The following is a 23,096-nucleotide window of genomic DNA, read 5'->3' on the forward strand; positions in this document are numbered from 1 at the left end:
GTGTCAGCCCTGTGATAGTCTGCCGACCTGTCCAGGGTGTACCCCATCTCTCCCAGTGTCAGCTGGGTTAGGCTCCAGCTCCCACATGACCCCCTAACAGGATAAACAGTTACAGAAAATAAATGAATGAACTTAAGTACTGGTATTCTGGCCCTATTTGTTCTAGCTGAACAAGTACCCAGAATAGCATTCACAGTGTATGTTGGTTAAGTTGGTCCTAGTCTCTTTAGCAACATGTCAGCTTGTCATTTTATAGATTTAGACTTTTTTTTAAAAAATTCACCACAATTGATACAAATGTCCGTCAAAACAAAGGGAACTCTCAGTGAATGCAGGAGCTGTCAGTAATTGTGAACCTCGTATTTGAGGTCTGCTGTTCATCTGTCAGGACGGAGACGCTCTCCTCCCTCTGTGTTTGTGTTTTGTGAAACAGGTACCACGTCTGCTCGGTGAGGAAATCACTTGTTATTGTCTGTGTTATGCAGATGAATGCCGACATGGTGTCGCCGCAGCAAGTCTGAACATCTGTGTGTGAACGTGAACATATTGTTGTGGGCTGGTCCTTTGTGGATGTGAGGTGGCCACGTCAATCATCTCACGGCGGGCGAGCATGTGCATGTGTGGGCACGACTGGATGTCCGTCTGTGACAGGTGTTAATTATCACTTTGTGTTTGTCGTCTGTCTGTCTGCTGGCGAGCCACAGACAGACAGATGACAAACAATGGGCTTGTAGAGCTGGGACTGGACATCCAATGTAGAAATTTAGACAACTGGGGAGTCATGTTCATCAAAATGTGAAAAGACACAGAAGTTAAATGTAGATTACTGTCAGTGAAGCTGGCTGAGGAAACAGAAATTAAAGTGTAAATCTCTTGTGCCGACCTTGTGACTCTTGTTGCATTGACAGTTGAAAGCATACAGGTTTACTTGCTTCATATCATCACATCTTACTACCAAACATCGTGATATGGAGCTGTAACGTTAGCTAGCTTCGTGGTGTAAGGTGAGCTAGCAGTAGATGCATCCTTCCTGTCATCCTTCTGTTAGGTGACACAGTTGTGTTGCTCGATAGAAAAAATACACGAAACTGCCCACAAAAAGGTCTGTGGTTTATCTGGAGGTACTTGGTCGTGATTTCTGGAAAGAGACACTGCTGTTGATTTTTTTTCAAATATTGAGCACAGCGTTAGTTCGGACAGGACACGATGTCAAGCTCAGCTCACATCAGCTGATCTCAAAGAGCACAATCAACTGATGGAGCTGCTGATTGATGACAGAGAGTCAGCTGATAGATAACTTGATTCCTTTCTATGCAACCAATTGGCGAATCTCATTCAGGGTGCCCTATTTAAACTGCTCTGGCCTGCCTACTGTTGCTGCTTCCTCTGCAAGCTGCTTTGCAACCCGCCTCCACCCCAGCTCCTCCTTTTCATGTTGTGTCTGACTTATCAATGTCATTTCTGTTTGTCGTTGATGCTGGCTGTGTTCTGTTCCCCGGGGGGGTCTTTGCTGCTGCTCTCCCTGCATTAGGCTTTCCATGTAGGCGCATGGAAGGGCAGAGAGGTTTGCTTTCTGTGCCTCAGGTTTTCCACATAGGTGTGTGGAGGAGGCTTTCTGTGTAGGCCCAAGGAAATGCAGAGAGGCCCCAGAACAGAGCCATATCGCCGAATATAATACTGCAAATGGAAATAAAGGGTTTTTGACTAAAGTGTTCCTGACAGAAGCAGCTTTTTAAGGCTTTGAGCTAGAGCTCTGATAGGGCCTGAAAAATCAAGCCCGACCCTACGTGAACCCGCACAAATTTGAATTCCTACTGTCAAAAATATATTATATTTTATATATTATAATGTATTTTTTTTTAACATTAAAGCATTTATTACAACTTGGCGCATCTTGTGCACATGGCTGCCCATGGCGATGCAGGGCGCAGATGATGATCTTCACTCTTTGCTGCATGTTTCGCACATCTCTCCCACTGCAGGGGAGGCAGACAAGACGACTGCCAACCAAGTCACCTTGCGGCCCCCCCTTCTCTTGTCTGTCCTCCCTCTTTCGCACACGCTCTGTCTCTCTCTCCTCCAGTTTTCCTCTATATTGTTCCACGTTTGGTCACTTTCCCACCGTAAGTCGCATTCCCCCCTCCTTCTCTGTCTTTCCTTCCTGATTCAGTCCAAACTCTCCTGCTATTTACACACCAGAACTGCCACTTTCATAAAATCAAAGTCCCACTGATAAATTGGTGAGAACCTTACTCGATTTAATTACAGCCCTGTTGAGCGCTACTTTTAGCACCACAAGCAGAGTGCCATGTAGATCCATTGACTTTGAGGCACCCTTAAAGGCCGATATCTCCAACACTCAACTCACACCAAAACAATCAAGACAAATAGCACTATAGGTAAGAGGGAGAATATGTATTTGTGATTTTGAGGTGAACTATCCCTTTAAACAAATTGTTTGAGCAGTACATTGCACGATGATCAGACATCGACTCAGCTGCCAGTTTGTTCTCTTTGCCTGCTGCATGAACGGATGTCCAGGATTTGCGTCTCCCTTCGTGTGTGGTACGAAGCTCTGGTTAACCGTCTGCAGAAATTTGGCTCCTCTTCCCCTGTCAGTCTCTCACTCATTCCATCAGTGGAGGGATTAGTGTGGTTTTGTATTTCCCAATGAATTCATCTACTGGGTTTTTAAGTATTTAAGCAGTGAGTTGGGGATAAGAGTAATCTTGGGGAGACACTCACTCAATCCTCAGGGGAGATACGTATCCCTTCATTTAGGGATCGTCAGTGGGGAGGACTGATAGCAGTGGGCAGAGAGTCGAGCCCAGACAGAGGCAGCAGGAGGAGAAATATGGGGGGTGTGATTGGAATTGAAGTAAGGAAGAGATAAAATAAAAAATAGTCTGGATTGTTTCAGTTTTTGGGGGAGAAGAAGGGGGGCTCAGATGAGCATTTGGAGGGGTTTGGGATTAGGAGGCATGAATGGGTATTAAAAATGCAACAGCCTGGGTGACATTTAATTTGGTAGTCATATTTTTTATGGGCTGCAAGACGATCATCTGTGGAGGGATTCTCACTTCCGCAATTAATGAAATGTTCAATTTTCACACCAGTTTTGTGTTCAGAGGTAAATTATTAAACGCGTTCTTGGCATTAGAAGAAAAATGAATGAATAAATATGACCTCTGATGCCACATTTTAATTGATAAATGCAAACCTGCGATGATCAGCATCACTGGAAAGCCCATCAGAGACTTTATAATGCAGATACGTTTTACTTTGTGATGGAAGAGAGATAAGAGAGACATTATGTTTTGTACATATGTCTCTCACAATCTGCTGTGAAGAGGCCATTGTCAGCTGTGTGACGTCTGTGCCGTGCCTTTAATATCAGGGCACAACCATCACCATACCCAAAATTATTTATCTGAATACCAGTTAAATATGAATTATAATTTGGGTTGTGTTCTGGCCACAAAGTTTCTGGTAAGCAGCTCATAATCAGCTTTCTTGAGCTGAAGTGAACAGATCCCACTAAATAAGTCAGAGTGATTGGTTAATTGGTTGTCAGCTGTTGAGTAAAGTTCATCCCAAAACCTGAGCAAAAGATATCTTTCTTTCGACTGTCCTTTTTCACTTAAATGAAAAAGACATTTCCAATTAAATCTAGTCCACATTCATTACTCAAACACTGTCGGATTGTCCAGCGTGTTGAAGAATCACCTTCCATTGTTACATTGAAAAAGAGACATGGAGACTGTTAAATGTTTGTACTCTCTACCTTTTATTTTTTCTTTTTGTTTGAATACCTGAGGGTAGGGCTGTGCGACACGACGATATATATCGTGTGACGAAAGAAAAATGTCTATCGTTTAATATTTTGCTCTATCGTTTATGTCACTGTGACGCAAATTACACTTTTTACTGCAATACTTTTCGTCACTTTTTATTCCTTGGATTAAAATGTGCTATATCGGGATAGGTATCGTTATCGGGATATCGGGATATGAGATTTTGGTCATATCGCCCAGCCCTACCTGAGGGCAAATGCACCTTAACACCTCTGAGATTAAACAGACACTGCCAATTTTCAACCAGCTCTGTATCACAACAGTGTGGGTAGTATGTGTAAAGTAGCAGTGGTAAACTTCCCTCCATTGTACCAGTGCCCAGATCTCCCTGCTCATCTAACTTTAGGGCTAGTGCTCGGACAACAGATTGCACTTCCTTATTTTCGTATGCCCGCCACCACAGCCACCAAGAGTGTATAAGTGGATCAAGAGAGAGACACCCGCCCCTCTCTCCCTCAAATTCAAATCAAATGGTAAAACAGGGCAGTGCTTATCAAATATGAACCAAGATTCTGCCTATTTTGTGCCTAAATTTTAGTGCACTCTTCAGCTGCAATACAAGAGTTTGTGAACAGGAAGTGGTGGCTACACTGTCTGCTGTATTGTTGAAACTGAGGCTGAAAATACTTAGATCAAACGGTAAAACTAAGCAGTTCTGATCAAATATAAAACCAAGATTGTGTTACTACGTTTCTCAACTAAAATGTTTTTAGAAACATATTTCAGCTTAGCGTATAATTGTAATTCAAAATTGTTTGTTACGAACTAGCCATCGTAAATGGTAAATGGTTAATGGGCCTGCACTTGTATAGCGCCTTTCTAGTCTCACACAACACTCAAAACGCTTTTTACACTACGGGTCACATTCACCCATTCACATACAGTACAGGCCAAAAGTTTGGACACACCTTCTTATTCAATGCGTTTTCTTTATTTTCATGACTATTTACATTGTAGATTCTCACTGAAGGCATCAAAACTATGAATGAACACATGTGGAGTTATGTACTTAACAAAAAAAGGTGAAATAACTGAAAACATGTTTTATATTCTAGTTTCTTCAAAATAGCCACCCTTGCTCTGATTACTGCTTTGCACACTCTTGGCATTCTCTCCATGAGCTTCAAGAGGTAGTCACCTGAAATGGTTTCCACTTCACAGGTGTGCCTTATCAGGGTTAATTAGTGGAATTTCTTGCTTATCAATGGGGTTGGGACCATCAGTTGTGTTGTGCAGAAGTCAGGTTAATACACAGCCGACAGCCCTATTGGACAACTGTTAAAATTCATATTATGGCAAGAACCAATCAGCTAACTAAAGAAAAACGAGTGGCCATCATTACTTTAAGAAATGAAGGTCAGTCAGTCCGGAAAATTGCAAAAACTTTAAATGTGTTCCCAAGTGGAGTCGCAAAAACCATCAAGCGCTACAACGAAACTGGCACACATGAGGACCGACCCAGGAAAGGAAGACCAAGAGTCACCTCTGCTTCTGAGGATAAGTTCATCCGAGTCACCAGCCTCAGAAATCGCAAGTTAACAGCAGCTCAGATCAGAGACCAGATGAATGCCACACAGAGTTCTAGCAGCAGACCCATCTCTAGAACAACTGTTAAGAGGAGACTGCGCGAATCAGGCCTTCATGGTCAAACAGCTGCTAGGAAACCACTGCTAAGGAGAGGCAACAAGCAGAAGAGATTTGTTTGGGCCAAGAAACACAAGGAATGGACATTAGACCAGTGGAAATCTGTGCTTTGGTCTGATGAGTCCAAATTTGAGATCTTTGGTTCCAACCGCCGTGTCTTTGTGAGACGCAGAAAAGGTGAACGGATGGATTCCACATGCCTGGTTCCCACTGTGAAGCATGGAGGAGGAGGTGTGATGGTGTGGGGGTGTTTTGCTGGTGACACTGTTGGGGATTTATTCAAAATTGAAGGCACACTGAACCAGCATGGCTACCACAGCATCCTGCAGTGACATGCCATCCCATCCGGTTTGCGTTTAGTTGGACGATCATTTATTTTTCAACAGGACAATGACCCCAAACACACCTCCAGGCTGTGTAAGGGCTATTTGACCAAGAAGGAGAGTGATGGAGTGCTGCGGCAGATGACCTGGCCTCCACAGTCACCGGACCTGAACCCAATCAAGATGGTTTGGGGTGAGCTGGACCGCAGAGTGAAGGCAAAGGGGCCAACAAGTGCTAAACACCTCTGGGAACTCCTTCAAGACTGTTGGAAAACCATTTCAGGTGACTACCTCTTGAAGCTCATGGAGAGAATGCCAAAAGTGTGCAAAGCAGTAATCAGAGCAAAGGGTGGCTATTTTGAAGAAACTAGAATATAAAACATGTTTTCATTTATTTCACCTTTTTTTGTTAAGTACATAACTCCACATGTGTTCATTCATAGTTTTGATGCCTTCAGTGAGAATCTACAATGTAAATAGTCATGAAAATAAAGAAAACGCATTGAATGAGAAGGTGTGTCCAAACTTTTGGCCTGTACTGTACATTCATACACTGGTGCCCGAGGCTACCATACAAGGTGCCACATGCTGCTCCATTTTCAACACACTCACACACTGATATAATAGCCATCGGGAACACTTTGAGGTTCAGTATCTTGCTCAAGGATACTTTGACATGCGGACTGGAGGAATATAATATGACCACGCCCGATGTATACAGGCTATGTCCTTGCTGCAGCTGCTGCAGGTTCGTTTCCGGCATACGGCCCTTTGCTGCATGTAAACCATCCCTCTCTCCCCTTTCACGCTAACACTGTCCTACTAAATAAAGCCAAAAACAGCTCCCAAAAATAATATTTAAAATGGCCAAGCTCACATTACAGCTGTAGCTGTGGGGTCGTCCACTTATCAGAAGATCAGCATTTCGATCTCTGGCTCCTCCAGTCCACATGTCGAGTATCCTTGAGGAAGATTCTGAACTCCATGTTGCTCCTCATGGCTGTTCTATTGGTGTGTGTGAGTGTGTTAAAGCTGTGTATCAGGTGGCACCTTGTATGGTAGCCTTAGCCACCAGTGTGTGAATGAGTGAACGTGACTCATAGTGTCACATTAGTGGTCGGAAGACTTGAAAGGGGCTATGCAAGTGCAGTCCGTCTACCATCACCAGCAGGAGCATTTATTTGTCCAGTGCAACACAGTGCATTCTGGTAGTTGTAGGTTTTCTACCTCTTGTGCAAAGGCAAATGCCACGGGCTAGTTTTTTATTTTTTCTCAGTTTCAAATGTATTTGTGTATCTCCACTGAATAGATAGCCAAGTTTTGTGAAAAGACCATCTTTCCAGCAGTGAAATACTTTTTAAAGTTTTAATTAACTCACCCCAGCTCTCCTGTGCTTGTTTTGTGTCTTATGTTTTGTGTTAAATTTAGAATAAATGTTAAAAAAAAGGACAAAAAACATTTTGACAACCTGCAAACCCCAATAAATAAACATCTAGAAAATTATTTAAGACATAATTGCTGGTTGTTATTGGGAACCCATTTTGTACAGCATCAGCACATCTGCAGAAATGCTAAAAATATAACTAAATAAGCTCAAAGATATTCACTCAGTTTAGCTTTAAATACATGTTGAGTTTTTAAGAGATTATTTTTGCTCTCGTGAGGATTAAAAAAAAAAAAAAAGCACCTGACACAGGAAAAGAAGCTGTTGCAAATCAGCACAAAATTTTTCCCAGCACACTCAGAGTGGAGTAGAAGTACATTGAAGGTCACCTCTCTGTGGACAGAGATTGAAAGTAAGTGTGTGTGTGTGTGTGTGTGTGTGTGTGTGTGTGTGTGTGCGCGCTACATGCTGATCATGTAGCATGGAGGTGAGAGCGAGCTGTTTGTCTCAGCAGCAAACTCCCCTCCGGTCTAATGATCTAATGATGTCGTCCTCTCCATCCATCTGCACCTGAACCCAAAGACTTTTCCTCGTCTCAGCATTTAAATCTCTTCTTCCTCTTCACCTGCAGAGTCTCACTGCACATCTTTATCTACTTCTTAAAGCCCATTCCACCTGATTCACCTGGAGTTGAATTCTGAATTTATTCCCACTTCCTAATCCCCCCCCCCCCTTTCCAGCTAGTCTCATCACAACTTTTTCACCCAGGTTTGTCCCACATTGTGTCCCGTCGGCCACATTAATGTCGTAAGCACGCAGCGGCGCACCTACGTGGCAGCACAGGCGTAAATTGCGAGCACGCTCACGCTCCGTCTGGCATCAGCCATTGCTCCAGCGTGGCCGGATTTGCGTGCTCCCCTCATCTGTTCAGTAGGTGGGGTTGCCATGGAGACGTGGCATTCGCAGTGCTGCTGATGGGAGTGATCGGTCTGCATTGCACACACACACACACACACACACACTCACGCACACACACACTCATCACAGGCTAAAAATAGAGGGCAGGCCTGAGCAGCCTCCCTCTCTGAATATTGATCCTTATCTAATGATGCCTCAGAGGAAAAATGAAAGAGGGCAGAATATCTGAGAGAGGCAGGCTTTCATTTTGGAAAAGACTGAGCGTTATGCTGATGTATCACTTCTCCCTCATTAGCCCGGTTCCTCCCTAAAGCTCAGGCCATTTTTAAAGTGCAAATTTCTTCACCGGTTCGTCTTTTGAAAACGTGTCGTACACCCTCAGAGCAGGGCCAGGTGTTCGTTTTCCTTCAGGAGGTCACACTCCTTCAGCTGCTGATTAAACTGGACCATTAACCTAATATGTTCATTAGGTGAGGAGACACAGGGTAAGATTGATGTCAGGCTCTACAGGTAAATCACTTCTCATTTGTATCCGTCTCACACCTGGAGGGTCATTTGTCTGTGTTATCACTCTTGGATGAAGATGCAGAGTTCAGTGGCCAGAGGCACCTCAGCAATGAGGCAGGTTCCTCTCGTTGTGCACTCAGTCTTTGTAAGTAGTTTTAGGGCCTTTTATGGCTTCATTACCCAGCTGACAGTAGCGACATTATACGGATGACATGCAACATACAGTAGATGCCCAGCCAGGGATATTGTGGCCCACAACCAGCGCCTAAAACGAGGCCCCTTACCTGTATTTTAAGCTTCAGTTGGTGTGGATCAAAGACTGTATTTAAAGATGGATGCTCAAGCCAAAAATATCCCAACTACGGCTGCTGCCATCTTGCGCTGGTAATATCATTTTTAGGCCAGAGTCTGCGCAGAGCAGCATCATTGATCACGAGCATGCCAGTTGGCACACACAGCTGTTAATCATGACATCAAACCCCCTTTTTATAGCATCAAATAACTAATTAAACCAAACTTACCAGAAAAGTGAGCACTTGGACATGCAGCATTGTGATAAGACCTGCCTAAAATGACTGAAACCATCTTTGGGGAAAAAAGTTTTTTGGTGTGTACTTAGTTCTTTTAGTTTGGCCCATGTCCCATTCACTGTCATGTCATTCATCCTTATTATACAGTCTGTGGTTCGATTAATGTATAAAAAGATACACTGCCAAAACACATGGAGTAGGACACAAGCACAACAAACCAACTTCTGTTCACTTACTGACTGATCGAGGAATATCCTGGCACTCATGCCTTGACCTGCAAATGTGTTTAAACCACATGAAACGTATTCTACCCCTCTGTATCTGTTAGTTTGTGGTGACTTTGTTAATAACAAATACATTTATGGATGTGCACCATGTAATTATTTATCATTTTAGCTTTAAATTGTGCTTTAGAGTTGCATAGAGTGACTTTGATCCTGCAAAGAAGGTGCAATAGCAGAAGGCTCCCACAAAATTTACAGGGTTGCACGGCAAAAGAAAAAAATAAGAATCAGCCAAGTGCATATTCCCGGCAGATTGCTTCGTAGCATGAACGCTGCATTTCCTCTGTCTGCCTTGTGATCATCTAGACCAGGCCTATTCAGTAAGCAGCCTGCAGGCCACATCTGGCCCTGAAGCAACCTCTGAGTGGCCCGGCTAGGGATGTGTACCACGACTCTGTATGAAACAGGACCTTAGTAATAATAAGCCCCGATGTTATCGTCTCTTCTATCGTTACATAAGTTTGGATTTCATGTTGCAACCTCTCCCCTTCTATGTTAGATATGTTTGATTTGTTTCCAGTGAGATATTATTGACTTTATATGGTGACTTTGCTGTGGTAAACATTTCAAATGTTGCTACTTTCACTTCATATTTGCCTGTCTTTAAAATTTGCCATTGCCAAAAGCTAAAAATGAGTTTTCAATAGGTTGCTTGCTCCTGAAAACATCTGGCAATTCGAAATTTTCTGGTTTTATAATCTGACCCAATTTAATTTGTAATTGAGTAGCCCTGATCTAGACTGATGGGCGGTTGTGGCTCTTCACTAATTGGAAGATTGCCGGCTTGATTCCCAGCTTCTCCAGTCTGCATTTGGAAGTATCCTTGGGCAACATACTGGGCTCCCAATGGCTGTGCCAGAGGTGTGTTAGTGCGTGTGATTGTTTGAAGTGAGTAGCAGGTGGCACCATGTGTGGTAGCTTGGCCACGAGTGTGTGAATGTGACTTTGAGTTGCTTTGAGAGGTCCGAGGACAAGAAAGGTGCTGTACAAGTGCAAGTCCAGAAAGATGAAATGGATGCTGTCATGAGAACAAAGTAAAATTCTTCCTCGTTATTATAAACTGCAGTGCAGTGTTTTGGCCTCTCGGAAATCTTCAAACTCTTGTATCTTGAGCTCAGACTTGACTTCCTGGATAGTATTTCATGTCTCAGCGGTATCTGAAGCAGCACAGCGCTGTTCCCACTTATTAAATAGGCCTAGAAGAAAGGAAAAATTGAAATGTGAATGCCCTTTTATTTGTTGTGAGGAACCACCAAAGGCGAGCTGAATATTTAAGGAGCAAAACATTTCAGCTCTTCATGTGTAATTGATTTGAGAAGGAAATAAAAACAAAATCAGAGGTTGACTGCTTTGTTTCTCAGAGTTATATCTCCATCTCTACCAGCAGTACTTTTTTTTTTTGCTCACACCAAACTGGTGAGGTGCCAGACGCTCACATCACTAGGATGTGTCTAATTACATCTGCCAAGGTGCGAAAGCGCTCAGCGAAGCTTTAATTATACCTATCTCGCCCACTCGTTCTGTCTGCTGCACTCGTGCCCACTTGTGTGACAGCTGAAATCATTAAACATGTCGAGAAGAAGACGGGAGAGCCGAACGAGTGGGACTGAGAATTGGGAGGAAGAAGTGGGAGGTCTTAGCAATGTTGGAAATGTGAATTTCATTGTCATTAGCAAGGGATTGTGAATTGATGGGCTGCTTATCTCCCTATTGTCCTTTGTGTGTGTGTGTGTGTGTGTGTGTGTGTGTGTGTGTGTGTGTGATGTGGAGTAATGGGTTTCAGTGCTTAGAGCTGCAGCAGGCTGGAGGAGCAGAGGGTTAATGAAGTGCAGTATTAAGAGCAGTTTGGTAAATTGCTGTCAGGTCGTCTCATTGGTAAAGCAGGAGGATCAGTAAGTCACTAAATTGAAATCATCCTTGAAGGGAAATTCTGGTTTCATACATTTGTTTTTATTTTTGTGGCTTTGGTCACAATTCGTGTCAGTGATAACAACCCTCAGCTTAACGTTAACCAGAGTTATTTAGAGGAGAAAATGAAGGTGAACCAACAGAGTTATTGCCAGACTGTCTGTTCTAAACATCGATCTGCAGGGCTGGACATTTTTTTGAAACTTTTCTCATAAATTGAGAAATTTGAATGTGAGATTGTTTCTGTTTTGTTTGTACAAACCCTTTATTTAACAAATGAAACCAAAATTGTTGGAAGTTAAATGCTGTCTTAAACACTAGCAACTGTACAAAAAATTACAACTAATTAAAATAGTCTAAAATTAGCAGAGTTTAAAAATCGATACAAGTTTTAGTAAACCTAAATTTTCCTTTGTGTTACTGTAGTATTTAAGGCCTAGACACACCAAATGGACAACAAAGAACCAGTAGCAGTGAAGGTGGACTGTTGCGTTGCCTCACGTTGCCTTCGTCTCAGCCAAAAAGTTGCACTTGAACACACCACTACTTCAGCCAATGGCCAGCTAGCACATATGTTCTGCATCTGCGTGAGAGGAAGTAACGCTCAGTACCAGCAGGCGAGGGTAGTCTGTTTTTATCATTGAAAATAGGAAACGAGAAAACATCCATGATGGACTCAAGACGCTAATTAGCCAGTTAGCACATTAACAACACAACAAGATGTTAAAAGAACAAAGCATATTTATTGTGCACTAGCTAAGAATAAAAAAGTAATTGCGAACTGTTTCTGCTAAAAATTCACTGGCTAAAAAAAATATTCTTACCTTCGATAACAAATTTGTTTCGATCTCATGCCCTCCTGACTTTAGCTGTTTGTTTACTTTCCTCACTTCCATTTCTCTTCTCGTTCACTAAGCTGAATTGCCAAACTGCTAAATGAGTCATTTTACTCACCGACGGGGTCTGCCGTCTCTGTCTCTTATTTAATGGGCTTAATTGGCTGACAAAATGCCAGCAATGGTTGACTTGTGCCAGCAGTGGACACACTGCAAAAACTAGAGCAACAGATGATAGTTGGGCCATTGGCTTGGTGTGTCAGGGTCCTTAAAAGGCATGAAATAATTCAGTCACGTTTGTTTCTCCTCCAGTGTGAATTTCAAAGAGCCGGAGGCGGTGCGAGCGCTGACCTGCACCCTGCTGAAGGAGGACTTTGGCTTGACCATCGAGATCCCTCTGGAGCGTCTCATACCCACCGTACCGCTCCGCCTCAACTACATCCACTGGGTGGAGGACCTCATCGATGGCCAGAAGCAACCACGCAGGGGCATCGATATTGGTACCACCACTTCTGTTTTTGTCATTTGTTTCTCATCTTTTACAGCGTGTGTAATAGGTTTTACTTCGTGGTAAGGATGCTGACGTTACTTTTCATGTAACAGAGGAAAAAATGACGTATTTGTTCACATGTGTGTGCCCTATTTAGTCTGCGTTTGAGACCCGTGCTCTTATTTATTCTGGATGTGGCTGCCAGCAGCTCAGAGCGGCACACGAAATGTCAGTTGGCGCTTCCAGCTGGTACGCAAGCCCAGTCATTCCCAGTGTTCCCAGCACTTAACAGCCAAATCCCCATCCACATGTCACAGCGTGTTTGCTGTTCTGTCTCTCAGAGAAAAGTCTGTCTGTCTTTGCATGTGGTGATTGTGCCTGCAGATGTGTGTGTGTGTGTGTGTGTGTGTGTGTCCTCTTTAGGACCTCAGGTCACTGATTGGTGACCCTGAATCTCCCTGTAAGCAGATTGAAACAGTCTGCTCCCTGATGGATCACCACTGGGCGTTTCCTTCACTAACTGGTGCCACTTTATGTGAGCCTGGACTGAATTATGCAGCCATGGTCGCTGTCGTCATATGTGGATGATTCAATAACAGCTGCTGGAACTGACATTTATTGTCTCTTTACCATTTACTTTAAACAACATATTTACATATTGTCCAATGAAAGTCATAACCATTCATCATCTTAATGAACACACACATCCTCAGGCTGCCAAGAATAAATGTGTGTGTGTTTCCTCAGGCACCGGTGCGTCTTGCATCTACCCCTTACTGGGAGCCACGATGAACGGCTGGTACTTTTTGGCCACAGAGGTGGACGACATCTGTTTTGACTACGCCACAAAAAATGTGGAGCAGAACAACCTGTCTGACCTGATTAAAGGTAAATGTGGTTCACTCATCCTGAAGAACATTTTATTATTTATGACACTGGTGCAGTTAGACAGCAGTTTTTTAGTGTATTGTATATTGTTTTATCTAATCTCTCTGAGCCTACGTAATTTTGTTTGAACCATATCTACAAGTAACAATTTATGGGATAATGGTAAAGCCAAATTGTAGAGTACATTTACAACAGGCAGAGAAAAGTCATGTCTACAATATCTATCTAAAGAAAAGATGGGCATTTTTTAGTTACTTCCATATACAGGTCCTTGCATTAAAATATTATAGTATACTAACAAAAAAAAAATCTGATGTGAGAATAGGAATGTAAATTGGCCAACAGTGTAAAAACAAAATACAATGTGAAATTCATTCAATGAACAACCAGGCTTCAATTAGCTGATTAAACCAAAAAATTCAAAGTTATCATAAGAAAAATAAGCAAACTTTCTGTTGCTGCCGTTACATAGGTTAGACAGAGTGCTAATGGACTGTCTATGGAGTCAAAAACCACTGTCCCAACATCTGCCTCGTTAGCACCAGCTAACACAGCAGCAGCGGCTAACATCCGACAACACCGAGCCATTTAACAGTCCCAACAAACTCACGCCACCTCGAGAAATGACTGAACTCTGGTTAAACCCATTACTAACTTTTAAGTAATGTTAGGCGTGCGATGCTAACAGTTTGCACTGACATTGTGTGTGCAAGAGACTTTTACCAACTGTCCCCGGCACAGAGCTCACACTCTTGCAGCAGTAGTCCTCTAGTGTCTCATGATGAATGGAAAGAGAGCAACAGCAGGGCAACGAAGCACTGGGCGAAGCAAGACATTTAATACACCACTACACCAAAATAAGATTTTACCAAATTTAAATAGTATAGAAACATGTAAAAGTCTTGGTCATGTGGGAGGTTGGGCAACGATTACGCTGAATGAATACTAACGTCCAATTTGAGTAGTCATGCCCATCTCTAATATAAAGCTTGCTAACACTAGCTACCATCGGGGTGTCTGTGTTTCTCTCTAAATTCAGAGGATTTTGTGGGTCCGTGAAGATGCAGGTGAGGGGGAACTCTTGAGGTTTTTTTTTTTTTTTTTTTTACCTCAGCAGCAGTTTGTAAAGTTTGAGTCACGCGGTGGATAATTGATAGGTCAATTCGATTAGAGCAAGTCAGATCAATGGATGAGAGGAGCAGCTGCTGCAGAGGCGTGTGAAACTTTTAGACCCAGCACAATGAACAGTTAAGTTTCACTTTAATTGCACCTGGCGTTGTACTGCTCCATCTGTGCCCGGAGTACGCTCTGTGCTTTGAGCTCCCAAAATAAAAATTAATACAGCAGATGTTGTTGTTGTTGTGATCCGCCACATATAAATGAATGTGTGGAAAAGCCTGCACAGTCTCATAGTGTGAACGAAGGCTGTAGTTTTGGCCCAAGAAGCAAAGATTTTAACTTGTTTCTGTCATGACTGGTGACTTTTTTGTGGGAGAGCCTGAGTTTGCACATTGTTTAGAGTTCTTTAACCTTGTTGATTAGCAAAAACATCCAGCTGAAACAAATCCCTGCCTCACCTCACTGTGTTTTCACTATCCTAGTTGTCAAAGTTCCTCAGAAGACTTTACTAATGGACGCCTTGAAAGAAGAGACAGAGATAGTGTACGACTTCTGCATGTGCAACCCTCCTTTTTTTGCCAACCAGCTTGAAGCAAAGGTACATGTTCCCCTGCCTTTAACATTTTAGATGTCTCACCGGTGAACAGAGGTGTTTGGCTCATTGAGAGTAAACACTGTACTTGTTCCCCGTGTTTGTTTACATGATAGTAACAAGCTTCTAATAGGATTTATCTTAAGCTCTGTCTGCCTTGTTGCGCCTCTCCAGGGGGTGAACTCCAGGAACTCACGGCGACCTCCTCCCAGTTCAGTGAACACAGGAGGAGTGACGGAGATCATGGCGGAGGGCGGGGAACTGGAGTTTGTCAAGAGGATCATTCATGACAGCCTGCAGCTCAAGAAACGCTTGCGGTGAGCCGGACTGTGACCTGCAAAATCAAACCTGATTCAAAAATAATTTCTCCCTGTAGGTGCAGGCGAATCTGTTGTGAGTGTAAAACCAAATGTAAATTAATTTATTGAGCCAGAAACTCTCAAGTACTCAGGGTTACACAGCTACATATCTGAAGTGGCAGATGGATGAACAAGAGCACTGCAGTTTTGTGCTCTTTGGAGAGGCTTCAAGAGGTTTAAATGGCTGCTGAGAGCGCCAGTGAAGGGGAGACACCAAGAGGTGAAATGTGCAGATGGGTCGCTGCACATTAATGGAGCTGTCACCCACACTTGGTTTAATGATTCTGGCACAAGCTCGCCCTGCACTGTATCCGGGAGCCCACAGGGAACAGCTGTGTTTGGGTGGGTGGATGGGGGTGTCTCTAGCGGCCGTCACGTTACCCTCCCCCGTTACCAGGGCTGTCACCGGGGCAGCAGAGTGAGACACAGATAGAGGGAGCTGCAGAGTGGGGCTATTAAAACAGATTAGACATGCCACACCTGCTTTGCATCCTAAAGGGGAGTACAGCAAGTGTGTGTGTGCTGTATGCAGTGTGTGTTTGCATAATGCGTCACTGGAAAGATGAGCGGCCCTGAGAGGGACCCATTTTAACACCTGCCTGGTCCTGTGGTGCTCTGTGTTACAGTCGTGTCACAAGGAAAGGAAGTGAGATAAAAATCTAGTCGAATTTAACAGGTTTGCGGCTCGGGCCAAACCAACCAGAGCCGGCTGTCACTCCCAAATGCATGCTGGGACACCAGAGCCACCAGGTGTCCATGGAAACACTGCCAGCTTCACCGATTGGTCCTCTGAGACGCCCTCACCACCCCGCCCTGCTCCCTCTTTCTCTCCTCTTTTTTGCACTGAAGTGTAATTACTGTCAGACAGGGGCGAGATACCTTACATCCCAGAATAACACACATCCAAAACCCCAGTTAGAAATGAGGTAATACTCATTTATCACGCCATTGATATGAAAATTACTATCTCTGCTAATAAGATTGTAATCATACGTGCTTCACATGTGAAGAGAGAATGTGGATGCTGATGCAGCTGCACACTCTGGGATGTTTGAAAAGCTGCCGGTGGAGGAGGAGGAGGAGGGAAGCTGGAGAACTGCTTCGGGTGTTCCTCCCCACTGTGTTGAAAAATGGGGAACATCTGTGAATATTAGAGCTGTTCAATATTTCATTGTGTCAACTGAGGCTGACATGTTGCTCTCCCACTCCCCTTCACCCCCTCAGGGCATCTAACATCCCTAAACTGATTACAAATCATCGTCCCTTCTCAAGTCAAAACTGTTCTTTAAGATGTGATTTCATCAGTCGTTGGGTGTGACGTTGTGTCTTTTATATATTTAATAATATGGCTTAGGTTTCAGCTAAAGTTAGAGGTCCTTTAACCTAAAAGGAATAAAAATTTACTGCACTTTTGTGCATTCATATAACTTTAAACTGGTTATCATGCTTTCTGTACTAATGTGTATGTAAATAGCTGTGTTAATAATGAGCTAACGCTGCTTAAAATCCCATTTAGGTCCCTTGATGTATTTGCATCTTCATCACAAAAAACACAGTCCTTTACTTCATATTGCGCTTCAATTCTAGGTTTTTTTTTTTGTTTTTTTTTTTGGAGAGACATAACTAAAGCTTCAACTATTATTTTTATCAATGTTCATTCTGTCAATTATTTCCTTGATTCGTAGTTTATTCCATAAAATGTCAGCAAATTGTGAAAAATAGTCAAAATGAAAATCAAAATTTCTCTGTGACGTCTTCAGCTTCTTGTTTTGTCTCAAATCCAAAAATATTCACTATACAACAATATGGAACTGAGAAAAACATCTTATTCTGAAATTTTAGAAGCTCAAATCAGAGACATTTTTGCTTTGTAAATAATTTTGATTGATTATAGAAATGGTTGGGGAGGCACGGTGGTGTAGTGGTTAGCATTGTAGCCTCACAGCAAGAGGGTTCCTGTTTCAATCCCAGGAAGGGCCCTTCTGTGTTTGCATGCTCTCCTTGTGTCAGCGTGGGTTCTCTCTGGGTACTCCAGCTTCCTCCCACAGTCCATGTGTGAGTGTGAATGGTTGTCTGTCTCTATGTGTCAGCCCTGTGATAGTCTGGTGACCTGTCCAGGGTGTACCCCGCCTCTTGCCCAATGTCAGCTGGGATAGGCTCCAGCCCCCCCCCCCCACCCCCCCACCCCTGCGACCTCCAACAGAATAAGTGGTTACGAAAATGGATGGATGGATAGGAATGGTTGCCAGTTAATTAAGGTTTTAAAAAAAAACCCAAACAGAATCATGCAGAGGACGCTGAAGTACTCTTGTCAGCCCTTTAGTAGAGACTGCAGGCCTCCTTACAGGCTGCCTACGGCACTAAGAAGTGGAGAGAGTGTGTGGCCTGAGAGACCAAACACACACTTGTTGCTGCTTAGAAAACCTTACTGCAGTGGCCATATGTTTGAAGGCAAATCAGATGACTGTATCAACATTTTAATTAAGTCAGAGCTTCTTAAATCAGAATTTTAGCAGCTGGACAGTCAGAGTATAGTTTAGAGAGATATGATCAAAAAACTTTCTTGGATCTTTGTGTACCTGTACCCAGTTTGGAAGAAAATCTGTGTGCTTTAAATATCATATTTACAGTGTTTCTTGGGGTTGTTTTTTTTTTTTTTTGTATCCGGGCTGTGGTGATTAACTACTATGGAAGCCCATCTCTGCCAGCGTGATGGAAAAAAAAAGATCCTGTAAGTCATTAGAATGACATGTCAAAATAGTTTGAGTTTTGAATCTCATGATGAGATTTCTCAATAAAAAATTACATAGGATACAAGAATACAAAGACAATTTTTAAGATACTGAGTCATTATTGCAAGAAAGTTTCTCAGTATTTCGATTTGATTATTTTTATTAGTTTGAGATACTAACTCATTTTGAGATATTAAGTCACTATTTTGAGATACTCAGTCATTATTTAGAGACTGATGATAATAACTCTTTATTTTGAGATACTAATAATATTATTTTTACTAAAGCCACTACCTTGAAAAACCTGGGTCATCCCTATGTTCCCAGGGTTCTATGTTTCCCGGGTTCTATGTTCCCCACTTAACACTGCAAAAAAGGTTCTATGTTCCCTGCTTACACAAAAAAGGTTCTATGTTTCCCGCATGGTTGAGTGGGCAACATAGAACCCAGGAAACATAGAACCTTTTTTTGTGTAAGCGGGGAACATAGAAGCTTTTTTGCAGTGTTAAGTGGGGAACATAGAACCCTGAGAACATAGATACGCTCCCAAAAAACCTAGAGCACTCGGAGAGCGAAGACCTCCGCCAAGCAGCTCGGATTTCCCGCCATTTTATTATTTTATCCACTTCGCTTCAACCGATCACCACCAAAATTTTATCCACTGTTCCTTGTGCCATTATCAACATTTCCTGAAAATTTCATCAAAATCCGTTCAGAACTTTTTGAGTTATTTTGCAGACAAACAAACAGAAGAAAACATAACCTCCTTGGCGGAGGTAATAAGTCAATTTTTGAGATACTAATTTATTATTTTGGGATACCAACTCATTATCTTAAGATAATAAGACATTTTGAGATACCAACTCATTATTTTAAAATGGTGACTCACTATTTCAAGATACTAAGTCACTCTTTTATAAAAGTCATTTTTTGAGAGCTGTAGTCATTTAGAGAAACTAAGTGACTATTTTGAGATACTGACTCATTATTTTGAGGTACTAATTTATTTTTTGGGGATACTAACTCATTATCTTAATATGGTGTCATTTTAAGTTGCTAAGTCATTATTTTGAGATACTAACTCACTATTTTGAAAAAACAAAGTTGTTTTGCGTGGGTCTTAGTCATTATTTTGACATACTTAATACTCAAGATACTAACTCACTATTTTGAGAAACTAACTCATTATATTGAGATACTAAGTCACCTTTTTAAGATATTAAGTCATCATTTTTGAAATACTCATTATTTTGAGGTACTAACTCATTATTTTAAGAGTTTTTTTTATTATTATTTTGAGATAAGTCACTATTTTCAGATAAATAAGTCATTATTTTTAAAGATTGTCTCATGACTTACAACATCTTTTTTCTAATCACACTGGCAGCAGTGGGCTTCCATAAAATACAGACCAGATAATTAGCTTCCAATAATGTCAAGTGAAAACTAAACAAACCCTGAGAAGCTTTGTGAACACTGACCAGTCTTCCTTCCACTCCGCCTGCCTGATGTGTTTACCTTTCCTCCATCTTCCCCGACTGGACTCTGCTGTTTATTGATCAAGACCAACCTCTCCTCTTTATTGCACAGCAGAGATTATTGATCAGGCCTCCGTCAAGGGACGACTTCAAAACAGCTTTTCCTCCTCTGTGCAACACACACACACACACACACACACACGGATGTTTTTCCTGTCTCATGTTTTACTTTCTGTGTTTGAGTTGCTCCCAAAAGCTCACCTTGACTCGTTTGATCTCTGCTTGGTAGCTTGTGCCTGCTAACACAGAGACACACAGCTGGTTAATATGGATTCTTCTTTCTGCAGGTGGTACAGCTGCATGTTGGGGAAGAAGTGTAGCCTGGCACCTTTGAAAGAGGAGCTGAGGAAGCAAGGGGTGAGTACAAACCCAGGCAAACGCACAAATGCATCTGCATCCTCTGCAGTCAATCAGTTACAAAGCAGCCACAGCTTTTGATCTCAGTATGTTCATGCAGCAAGGTGCCCCTTCTGTGCAGGGTTTGATAATGGCTTGTTAAAACAATCTTCGCTTCGCTGCTCAAACCCCAACACCCTTCTAGGACTCTGTATTGACGTTAGGAGCACACGGTCGTCACTGTCAGGGCAGCAAACACACAGAGAAGTCAAACACATCAGCTCTTTCTAACAAGCCCACTAAGCAGTGTCACAAACGAGCCATGAAGGAGCTGATGTCTGGTAGCGGTGCATGACTGCATCACACGACACTCTGTAGCTAACGTGTATTAGCGTCATTAGCCTAACTAATAGCCCAGCACATGACTTCTGACTGCTGCAGGCCTCTGGTCCTGTGCCAGTCACTTCCCTCACATGCTCAAAAAACACAACCAGAATCTCCACCTGCCATCCCTCAAAGCTCCTCCAGAGGTTTTCGGGTGCTGTCGCTGCTCATCAGAGTGAGTGCAGCCTTGGCTAACGTCCAGAGACGAGACTGTTGCCTCTTTTTAAAGTGTGTGTAAACAGAAACCTGGCCTAGTTAATATGCTAATGCTTTTATCACCCATTACTCCATCTCCTCTCCGGTGTCTCCTCATCTCTCTTTGTGTTTTTTAATTTAGCAAATGTGAACGTCCCAGCTACAGAGCTGGCTGACCTCTGACCTTCAACTTAGTGACCCTCCTCGTCGTATTTACAGAGGCAGTCCTAAGAGACACTTAAAGTGCTCTGTTAGCACGAGGCTTTTCACACCACATGTGAGTCTTTCTCACATCATGGATCTTTATTTTCTCTCCCACTATCAGAGATGTGGAGCTCACTGAGGCCAAAACTCAACAGCAGGAGACACGTCTCAGTTTTCATCAGATTGTAATTCCCTCACCTTCACCAAACCTGCAGACTGAGCAGTTTACGCTGCATCACACTATCAAAGGGTGTCACATGTCAAGGAGTCAGTGCGGGCTTTCTAGAATGATTTGGTTATGTAAAGCTGTTAAATTTTATCACATAATGTTCAAACAGTGATATCAGACTGGTTCAGTGGCTCCAGCTGCCTTAAGTTTTGTTTATGGACAAAGGTTTTATGTTGTTTTGATCCATCATTTTATTCCATTAGTATTGAATTCATATATTTTTCAGTCAGCATCGATTGATAAGGATGCGAGCGCTGTCATTTCCATGGATAAGGAAGCAACCATATTTTCTTCCCATTGGTGTTAAGTTAGTTATTTTTTCCTGGTCATGTTACACAGGACTGTGATGGTGTGGATGTTTTTTTACTCGGGTGAAAAAGCAACGTATCGCAGTGGTTTGGTTAAAAACAAAATGATAATAACTGAGGTGATGACAATGTTCTTGTCACAACACCAACATTATGATTTCAATACGATACCTGCCTAAATATCTTGATACCGATACTGAAAGAATACCACTTCATAAACCTAAAACATTAGGAAATAATTTGACTAAATGGCCTGTACACTGCTAATAATCCAGGAAGGGTCAGACTTACAGTTAATATAATTTATATTTATTATTCACACTCAATACAATTGCAGTTTATGTGCTGTTTAGTGTTTTTTGTTTATTTGCATTTTTATGTAGGTTTGCTGTTGACAATGAATTAGTACATTTATAACAATAATTAAATGATTGTAAATAATTAGATCAAAGTCATTGTGTTATTAAAGCTTTTACATGTTACGCAGCAATCTGATGTCCCCTAGATGTCGGTGAAGATTCTCAGTCACCCGGGTCCTGGTAATCATAAGTGTTATATCGTAGGCTTGCTTGAGTTTCTTGAAGACGTTTCTCCTCTCATCCAAGAAGCTTATTCAGTTCAAACAGACTGGTGCAGAGTCACAGGCTTCAAACTCTGTGTGGGTGTGAACCCTCACAGAGTCATTGACCCACCCAGCCATCTTGTGTGTCAAGCCTGCCTGTGACTCTGCACCAGTCAGTTAGAAGTGAAGAAGCCTCCAAAGTCCAGTTGCCTACGATATAGCACTTATGATGATGTCCCTGTACTTGAGTTTATGTGATTTCTTTGATTTTGATGTTACATCTACAACCAGATATAATAATAATAATAATAATAATGATGATAAACTTTATTTATATAGCACTTTTCAAAACACAGTAACAAAGTGCTGCACAATAAAACACAAGAAGAATAAAACAAATAGCATGTCATAAAATATCAGCAAGTAAAAGATAAAATATGGAAGGCCAAAGCTAAAAGCAAGATAATAAATGGGCATTAAAATCAGATTGCAATAAAATAGATAGCTCAGATAAAGTCAGGATATGCTTTCCGACAGAAGAATGTTTTTAGGAGAGACCTAAACGAAGCCAGTGACTCATTATTATTACTACTCCAGGTCAGAGTGCATTTTCTCATGATAGAAAAGATTATTGACAAAAATGTACATCATGATTACCATATCAGTATTGATTGGGTACAAATTGATCATTTATAACTGGTGTTGTTGAGCTGCATACTTGGGAACCCCTGATTTTTGGCAGCATGCAAATTATGGTGAGTCAACGTTACCAGTGGGAATGTTTAGAGATGTTTGTCACTTTAAGTTAGCTAAGATAATAATAATAATAATAATAATAATAGTAAACTTTATTTATAGAGCACCTTTCATGCACGAATGCAGCCCAAAGTGCTTGAACAAAGCAATAAAAAGATCAAGACAAACAGTAATCATTGCCCTTAACTGCCTTGTCAAACTCTGATGGTGACAAAG

At 42.1% G+C, this 23,096-nt stretch overlaps 1 protein-coding gene across 1 annotated transcript in view; it reads left to right on the forward strand.

Moving 5' to 3' along the window:
* mettl16 (methyltransferase 16, N6-methyladenosin) overlaps nt 1-23,096 on the forward strand; it is a 40,264-nt gene that overhangs the window by 5,619 nt on the left and 11,549 nt on the right. Inside the window, exons 3-7 of the mRNA XM_049576175.1 lie at nt 12,501-12,688; nt 13,426-13,566; nt 15,168-15,283; nt 15,452-15,594; nt 20,194-20,263. Of these exons, the coding sequence (XP_049432132.1) occupies nt 12,501-12,688; nt 13,426-13,566; nt 15,168-15,283; nt 15,452-15,594; nt 20,194-20,263 (658 nt within the window). The remainder of the gene's footprint in view (nt 1-12,500; nt 12,689-13,425; nt 13,567-15,167; nt 15,284-15,451; nt 15,595-20,193; nt 20,264-23,096) is intronic.

The sequence above is a fragment of the Epinephelus fuscoguttatus genome, linkage group LG5 (assembly GCF_011397635.1).
Source record: "Epinephelus fuscoguttatus linkage group LG5, E.fuscoguttatus.final_Chr_v1".
Classification (NCBI taxonomy): domain Eukaryota; kingdom Metazoa; phylum Chordata; class Actinopteri; order Perciformes; family Serranidae; genus Epinephelus; species Epinephelus fuscoguttatus.